General features: G+C 47.5%; 2 protein-coding genes across 2 annotated transcripts; one reads left to right on the plus strand and one right to left on the minus strand.

Moving 5' to 3' along the window:
• Positions 1 to 501: 501 nt before the first annotated feature.
• LOC109743485 (GDSL esterase/lipase At5g22810) lies at positions 502 to 4392 on the plus strand. Its single transcript, XM_020302578.4, has 5 exons — positions 502 to 793; positions 881 to 1078; positions 1839 to 1963; positions 2406 to 2874; positions 2963 to 4392. Exons 1-5 carry the CDS (start codon positions 586 to 588, stop codon positions 3166 to 3168), a joined length of 1206 nt encoding a protein of 401 aa, XP_020158167.3. The 5' UTR covers positions 502 to 585; the 3' UTR covers positions 3169 to 4392.
• LOC109743492 (upstream activation factor subunit spp27) lies at positions 4194 to 6088 on the minus strand. The gene is made up of 2 exons (XM_020302584.4): positions 5747 to 6088; positions 4194 to 4555 (listed from the first exon to the last, which is right to left on the minus strand). The coding sequence occupies exons 1-2, from the start codon at positions 6038 to 6040 to the stop codon at positions 4430 to 4432; spliced, it is 420 nt and encodes a 139-aa protein (XP_020158173.1). The 5' UTR covers positions 6041 to 6088; the 3' UTR covers positions 4194 to 4429.
• Between the last annotated feature and the right edge of the window lie 2309 nt (positions 6089 to 8397).

An 8397-nucleotide genomic window follows, 5' to 3' on the forward strand; every position in this document is an offset into this window, starting at 1 on the left:
TGTTTCACGCGGGATGAGTGGTTGACTAGTCCAGAAAACAATGTCAAAATAGATACTTAGGATGCAGGTTGAGATTTGAGTTAATCTCAGTCATGCTTAGGTTTTAAGATTCGTGATGCTGACTTTTGAGTTGTAGGTGACAACGCATACAGGGCAAATTTTGGAGCAGCTTCTGTTTATATTAGATGACGACTTTTGGCTTTTATATCCGTTTTTCAGCCTGAATTTAAATGAGAAAAACCCAATGCAAACAGGTAGCTTATGTAGAGAGAAACTAAAATGTTGCACGTGGTTGGCGTCCATTGACTTTTCACTTCGAAGTTACTAGTACTCTGCATGCATTCATGCATCCGTAGTTCTTCCATCGGCTTAGCTGGTTTAACTTGATGCTTACGCACTTTGCTGATAAGAAAAATCCAACTATCGTACACCTCTGACCCTGCCCGCCGTGCTCTCCGGCGCGCCATCAGCTTTACCCAGCATGCATGCTAGCCTATAGAAGGGCACCACCCAGAACATCAACTGAAACCAGCAACGCGCAGACCCACCCTTGCTCAACCGATTAGCTTCGACAAGCTCGCAGCCATGGCGCGGTGGCCAGCCGCCGCCGTGGCGTGTGCGCTCGGGGCGGCCCTCCTGGGCATGCTGGCGGTCACCGCTGACGAGCAAGGTAGCAACAGCAAGTTCACGTGCACGGACACGGAGAAGAAGCGGCCGGGGTGCACGGGCACCTGCCCCGACAGGTGCCCCCAGAGCTGCATCTCGCTCTGCCCCTCGTGCCAGACATATTGCCGTACGTACTCTACTCACCCGCCATTACTTTCATGATGAACTGCTACTGTTCTTGGCCTAGCTTTTAAGGTGCGTCTTGTGCATGCAGCTGACCAAGTGCAACCAGTGCGGCCGGCGCTCTTTGTGTTCGGAGACGGGTTTACGGACGTCGGCAACAACAACTACCTAGAGAACAACGAAGTAGGGAACCCTGTAAGAGCCAATCACTCTTACTATGGCATAGACTTCCCCAATTCCGTGGCCACCGGAAGATTCAGCAACGGATTCAACTTGGCTGACTTCATCGGTATGCTAAGTTGCTAACTTTGATCCCATCACGCTATGTCTATTTTTCATAATTTGCTTACCGTTCAAGACAACTGACATGGCCACATGTGCACTACACAGTTGATCTACTTGTTCTAACATTATTACTCAACCAACAACCATTGTTTGCCAACAGGTTTCCATTTGATATACTCTTATTTTCTCACATAGTATTGTATAGCCTTAATTTGTTTTACTTTCCTGCAAAAGAAATTGTTATACTTTACCGACATGCATGGTGGCTAGCAGTTGAAAAACAGCACTGAAGATATATAGCACAGTATATAACACTGTTTCTATATGTGCTGTCAGCAGCCAAGATGTAACTAAGATATGAAATTTAACCAAACAATTACACTACTACTGAATACCATCTTCATTTCAATTTATAAGGCATATAACTTTTCTCGTCTTATTTCATATGATAGGATGTGTGCATGTGAATTTATCGATGTTTCTTCTTGTTCACTCGAATCCTAGAAATCGCATATTCTGCTGTTCTATGTATATAAGCATGGCTAGTTTCTATTTTCTTTCTTTTGGTTTCATCAGCATTTTTAAGTTTTATGCCGGCACAAAACATGCATTACAGTCTGAACTGAATGGAACAGTATATAGTTTGTAAAAAATCAGGAAGAATATCAATCTTTCTAGAATGAATGGATATATTATCTAAGCTATTCGGTTTTCGAAAGAATATTGATCAACCGGTGGTGGGTATACCTTTGATTAATATGCAGCAAAGGCCATGGGATTCGAGATGAGCCCTCCGCCTTATCTGTCTCTTAATAGTCCCACAAAAATGGATGCCGGTTTTGCTGGAGTCAACTATGCTTCGGCGACTTCTGGGATTTGGAGAGACATCGTAAGTGGACACCTTCATGCTTGCATGTGTATTTGAATTTGCATGCATGTTTGTAGGGATGCATGTGCCTTCATCGTCAACAACATCATAAGCTTTGTATATATCAACTATCACAATCCAGTGTGTTTGAAGGATTAAACTCCTAGCCTGTTAGTGCTTAATCAAACAAACTTTGCTTCGGTAGAAAAGTTTATAGATTTCACTGCAGATTAAAGATGGAGATTAGAAAGTACACCTTCAATAAAAAAGAACAATATAGTCTTTTGGATCTAAATCTATATGCAGCACGTCTGATCTGCAAGCCAATATGACGATAGCCTTTTTAAGTAGCTTTAAGATTCATGCAAACTTTTCGAGGGGGGGGGGGGGGGGGGGTATAAGTTGTTCTTGGGCATCGACTACAATTAGTCACACTGATGTTACTACTAATACCATTTTGCAGGACACCGGACTGGACATCCCACTGATGGACCAAGTGAAGAACTTCGCGGACACGATAGGGCAGATGGGTGCCAACCGTAGCCAGCAAGACCTGAGCAAGATGTTGTCCAATTCCCTCTTCCTCGTCAGCACCGGCACCACTGACCTCTACTCAATCTACAACATCAACAACAATGGGGGCTCAGACACTAAAACCAATGTCCCACACCTCATCTCCTCCTACGGGGACAGCCTCACGGCCCTGTACAACTTGGGCGCGAGGAAGTTCGGTATCATCAACGTTCCGACCTTGTGCACGGCGGTGGTGCGCCATGGCTGCGAGGGCCTCATTACCAGCCTCCGCGTGGAGTTCAACGACGGCATCAAGCCACTCATGGCCGGCCTCGCCTCCAACCTCAGTGGCCTCCGCTACTCCATCGCCGACTTCCACGCCTTCTCGGATGCAGTCAACATGAATCCATCGGCCTACGGTAAAATCTATCAAAGTTGTCGACATTCTTACATGGTCATGCATCTGTCAGTTGAAAATGTTGTTGTGGTTTGTTGATGGATGCACAGGGTTTGTGAACACCGGGGGCGCGTGCTGCCAAGGCTCCTGCGCACCTGGTTCTGGGCTGCCGTGTGCCAACCGCTCGCAGTACTGGTATTGGGACGAGGAGTACCCGACGGAGCAGGCCGCTAAGCTGGCCGCATCTGCGTTTTTCAATGGCACAACCCAATTCACAACACCGATGAACTTCAAGATGTTGATCAACCAAAAGTGATATTTCTTTATGTTTCCGACTTACCGTATCCAGAAATAAAGTGAGTCGTCTATGTGAGACTTATATTGCCATTTGCCATGAGTTCGTAGGTCATCAATTTGACTAACGAAATATATGTTATATGCCACCAAAATTATAAGATATACTTTCGGTTTTGTGAGAAAAAATGATATGCTTTTGATCGTTAGTCAACATTTTTTTTCTTTTGCGGGTAGTTCGCAAATTGAGTATCTAAAAACTAGAGGGAGTACTGGAGTGTATCTGTATATGGACTACGCAAAAGGAACAGGCTCAAGTGTGTGCCGGAATTAGTGTAAGGGCACTGTTGGTGCCTGTGTCTATTTGTACTATTATTAAACAGGGATATAGATACAACTTACCTAAGTATTGTATTGTACAATATCTAATAAATTAAATAATGCCTTGTGTCCACATTTTGTACTGTCTAATAATTCACAAATCGCATGTAGTGAGATCATTCTAGCTGCTGGTGGCAATGGTGCCAGGATGGTGGAAACGCCGAACTGATCGAGGGAAAAAGAAGAAAGGACCGGCAGAGGGTGCGCGCTGGCCCGGAATTAACAGTAAACTTGACGCGCGCATTGATCAGAGCAAAGAGAAAACTGACCGGAGTTGAAGAAGAAGGCCCGGCTATCGACTGCACTCCCAAGCGTCTGTCTACCCTCATACGTAGCTGATGCATCGCATACACTGCAGTGTGCCTTCAACCCAACTACCAGAGCATCCTCCGGTCTCATTTGAGGCGTGGCAGCTCGGCAGACCATGTGGGAAGGGGGCAGGAGGAGGGGGAGGCTGGCACAGCTCCATGGCCATCGTGTCTCTGAATGATCGGCCTCAATGAAACACGGCTGAGGCACCGAACAGCGAACGCAAGCGCAAATTGGACAATCTCTGCCCGTCTGAATATATTGTGTGCTCAGTTTGGTGGATTTGCCAGTCACGAATGGGGCAGTTAACTCTGCATTCCAAGCCCTCACACCAGCCACTGGTGTGCCACGCTTAGATTCCAGACCACACAACTTGCTATTCAAACACAAACCAGTCTGCAAGCATGCGAGCTTAAAGCTGTTAAGATGTTCCAGATTGCTACTGCCAGGGGTAAACTAACATTGTCTGCAGAGAGCTAAAGAACCCTAGAAGTCCGAGCCAACTCGGGCCAACAAGACAAACCTACGCACCCTCAAGACCACCAGAGAGTAGAAACCACCTACGCTAACTCGACTACTCCATGGAAGAGGCTTCACGGAGTCTTGACAAAGTGCGGCGTCAGAAGCTTGGCAATCTCCAGGAACCCAACACGGTCTCTGCCTGCAAACAGGGCTTTCAGCTTCTCATCGCAAACGATGACCTTCTTGTCCTCAGGGTCCTGGAAAATAGCAGGACAGAGTGAGAAGTGCAACTGGAAAATAGCATGTTCGTATGTACATACTTAGTTAAGTCCTTGTATGTTGCTGCAAATCCTACATTTACTGCTAGATTTCACATTTGAGACATCACTTCACACCAATGAATGAAAAGCTCATGCTTCACTCAAATAGTTGTGTGACGAGTAGCTTAATGTGTTTGAACATAAAAGGAGGCAAGTCATCCTCATCAAATCAACCATGCACTCTTCATTCACTGGTCACTATATATATTGTGCAAGCATACCGCCATTCAGTAATTGCACAATGCAAGCAATCCAGCCACATTGAATCTAGAAATTAACTCTGTTCAGCAAGGATGTCAACGTGCTTACAAATGCCACATGAGAAAAACCTCTGTTTCAGACTTATCATCAGTCAGTTTATTACATTGGAAGTATCACAACTCCTTCTCATGGGACCATCTTTCATAGACTCTGCTAAGTACTACTCCCTCCGTCCGGAAAAGCTTGTCCCCAGCTTGTCTCTCAAATGGATGTATCTAGCACTGACTTGGTGCTAGATACATTCATTTGAGGGACAAGCTTTTTCGGATGGAGTACTAATCGATGTGCAACACATACCAGCAAAATGTGGCAGCAAATCATCTGTTCTTACCACAAGCAGATAGAAAGAACACATCAATTTGCACTGGAATCAGACAAGAGCAAGAACATTCCACATGCATCAGCAGAAGAACCCAACGCTGCATATCAGCAAGATAGAAACATGACGGAACGTTCTAAGAAGTAGAGTTACTCCCTCCGATCCAAATTAGTTGTCACTCAAACGGATGTATCTAGCACTGAAATATGTCTAGATACATCCGTTTCAGCGACAACTGATATGGATCAGAGGGAGTACTAAAAATGCAAGCGACGTCCTCGTTATACACCGGGCTTCTACATCTGGCGGACATGGACAGTGAGGCGGCTCTAGAGCAAAACGCCACATTACGCCCGCAACAGTTTTACACCTGTCCTGAACGCAAAATCTCAGATTTGCTCCTGTTCGGCACTAGCAAAACGCCAAGCGATTCCATCTCACGCATTCCTTTCCAACTTGATATCACACATCCAAATCAACTAGTACTACGCCAAACGAACAACCAGGCAACGGGATACCTAGGGTTTGGGGGGTTCGCGTGGGTATACCTGGAGGTTGTTCTGCTTGATGTAGGCCCAGATGCGCTTCATGGCCTCGGTGCGGGGGACCTCGGCGGCGCCCATGAACGCCTGCAGCGCCGGGGACACGGGCCGGGGCATGGTGATGCCGGTCGGCGCCGCCCTCTTCTTCTTGGGGGCCGCCGCGGCCGTGGTAGACTTGGCCGCGGCGCGCACGGCGACGGCGGCGGCGGGAGCCGCGCGGCGCAGGCGCGCGAAGGAGGCCGACGGGCGGAGGAGGGCGAGAGGGGAGAAGACGGTGGTGAGCATGGATGCGGCCGCCATTTGGGGGTTTCTTCTCTTGGGTCGCTTCCGCGTCGGGGTCTCTTTGGATAATGGCTGTGGGGAACAAGGGTTTGGGCTTTTGAGGGTTTAGGGCATCTCCATTTTTATTTTATTTTACAAGAGGGGAATTTAGGGCATCTCCAACGGGCGCCTCTATATCTCGCCTTGAGGAATCCAGCTTCCGACTCGCTGAACGAGCGAACGAGATGGGTCGGCCCACGCGCGCGGCAGGTCACGGCCTATATTTTTTGTACCTTTTTTATACTTTAAAACATTCTAAACAAATATTTGAAAATTTTAATCAAGCATTTAAAAAGATGGTGAGCAAGTGTTTGAAAAATGCTAATCAAGCGTTTAGAAAATGTTAAATGTGTATAGAAAAAATGTTGACCATGTATTCGCAAATTATTAATCTTTTTATTTAAAAACTGTTAATCAAGCACTTAAAAAAAATAAAATGTATACAAAATTGTTGACAATGTATTAAAATATGTTAATATTGTATTTGAAAAAAACCAAAATAACAAAGATAAACAAAAAAAGAAAAAACAGAAACAAAAGAAAAATAAAATGAAAAAAGAAGAATAAAAAAACAGAGAATAAAAAAGAAACGCCTATGCATACGCCTGATCGAAGATCTGGGGTCCCCCCACCCTCCAGCCGCCGGAGCGGACGGCAGAGGTGGAGAGAACCCATAGGCACGTCAACGGTCGCAGTAGGGGAGAAGGGGATCGCCTAGACGTGGGAGAACGGTTTCGCCTCACACCAGGCTATCCATTCTGGACGCCTGGTCTTGCCCGGAGCAGCAACCTGGCTTGTTAATTACATGGTTTAAAAAATGAGGCGTCGGGGGAGAAATTAAATTGCTACTCTGTCGAATTTCGGGTTGTGCAGACCCTTGAGAGGTTCAAACTCTGGGGTGCGTGCGAAGAACTCAACCTCCCCAGTCCGCCTACTCGCCAATCTCACAGCCTAGCTCGTCGCGCTCGAGGGAAAGGGAACACAACAGTTTACCCAGGTTCGGCCCGCCTTGTGGTGTAAAACCCTACTCCTGCTTTGTGGTGGATTGGCCTCGTCGGGCTGAGGATGAACTGTTACAGTGGGAGCACAACCTCAGGAGGCGTGTTCTTGAGCTCAAGTGAGCTGGTGAGTTCGTCAGGGTGGAATGGATCTGATCCCTTCTATGGTGGTGACTAGGTCCTATTTATAGTGGCCTTGGTCCTTTTTCCCAAATGAAGGCGGGAAGGGATCCCACAACGGCCAAATTTAAAGGGAGACAACTAGTCATCTTATCCTGACAAAAGTAGTTTTCTCCTGCCAAAGCCTCTGGTTGTGACGCCGCGGTGGGCTCGGCGATGACCTCCGTCCTGCCGTCCGGCGGTCTTGGTCTTGTTGCACGGGAATGGAAACCTTTGGCTGGTTCCTCGGGACTCCGCGCCTGCGCTTGCTTCTTTAGCACCAAAAAGGAAACCGGTACACTGCGCCCGCTGGCGCCCGCCTAGCCTTGGTCGTCATGGCTCGCGTCATCTGAGCCTCACAAAATGAGCCTTGCATAGGTATCTCCGCTCCTCGGGAGCCAGCCTGAGGAGGCTGCCCCTTGTGGAGGTCTTGGTGTCATCCGCCTCGCGAGGGTCTTGAGTTGCCGATGTTGAAACTGGGCCGTACCAGGCCGTCGATGGAGCCACGCCGTGGGCCGCAGACAGGCAAGTCTGGGTACCCCATTCCCAGAACGCCGACATACTCCCTCTGAAAAGTAATATAAGATCTATAGATCACTACTTTAATGAACTTTTAGAGGGAGTATGTCAGATATAAGTGCGGCTTCTTAGCACTGATCAGGCAAGGTTGTGAACCAGACAAGGTTTTCTTATGCTAGATTGACCAGTCAATTTTTTTCAGGTTAAATTTCCCAGACTGGCCCTAACTGCCGAGAGGGGCTCCATTTCTTACGCTAGAACAACAGCTCTCAAAGGTGCTGTGAATAGCGGGCTACACCGCCGGGTACCATAACTCCATAGAACGCATCAAACTGAACAAGCCACAAGACGATAATATGCATCCCCCGGGGAAGAACCGCAAAGCATGCAGTTCTCGTTATGTGGGAGGTTTGGTCTGGCGAGGCGATCAGCAGTCCGGATCCTTTTCCGGATCACCAACCAGATGGCCATTTTGCAACGAAGGGGAGACCAAGCCTTCGATATTGCGCTCGCCACGGTACAAATGGAGATCCCTTGAAACGAGGGCCTTGCACGCCGATTTGGATGGGAATCAACTAGGAGTAGAAGTTTCCGAATTCCACTTCCAACTACCCTCCTGGGCTGGAACGAGTTGCACCTCACTGATCCGCACAAAGTCTG

Source organism: Aegilops tauschii, chromosome 5 (genome assembly GCF_002575655.3).
Source record: "Aegilops tauschii subsp. strangulata cultivar AL8/78 chromosome 5, Aet v6.0, whole genome shotgun sequence".
Classification (NCBI taxonomy): Eukaryota; Viridiplantae; Streptophyta; class Magnoliopsida; order Poales; family Poaceae; genus Aegilops; species Aegilops tauschii.

Excerpts from the sequence above, each read along its gene's own strand:
- LOC109743485 (XM_020302578.4), top strand. The coding sequence starts at position 586 with ATGGCGCGGTGGCCAGCCGCCGCCGTGGCGTGTGCGCTCGGGGCGGCC. Across the intron at positions 794-880 it reads CTCGTGCCAGACATATTGCC|CTGACCAAGTGCAACCAGTG; the intron begins GTACGTACTCTA and ends TTGTGCATGCAG. Across the intron at positions 1,079-1,838 it reads CAACTTGGCTGACTTCATCG|CAAAGGCCATGGGATTCGAG; the intron begins GTATGCTAAGTT and ends ATTAATATGCAG.
- LOC109743492 (XM_020302584.4), bottom strand. The coding sequence starts at position 6,040 with ATGGCGGCCGCATCCATGCTCACCACCGTCTTCTCCCCTCTCGCCCTC. Across the intron at positions 4,556-5,746 it reads TCAAGCAGAACAACCTCCAG|GACCCTGAGGACAAGAAGGT; the intron begins GTATACCCACGC and ends GCTATTTTCCAG.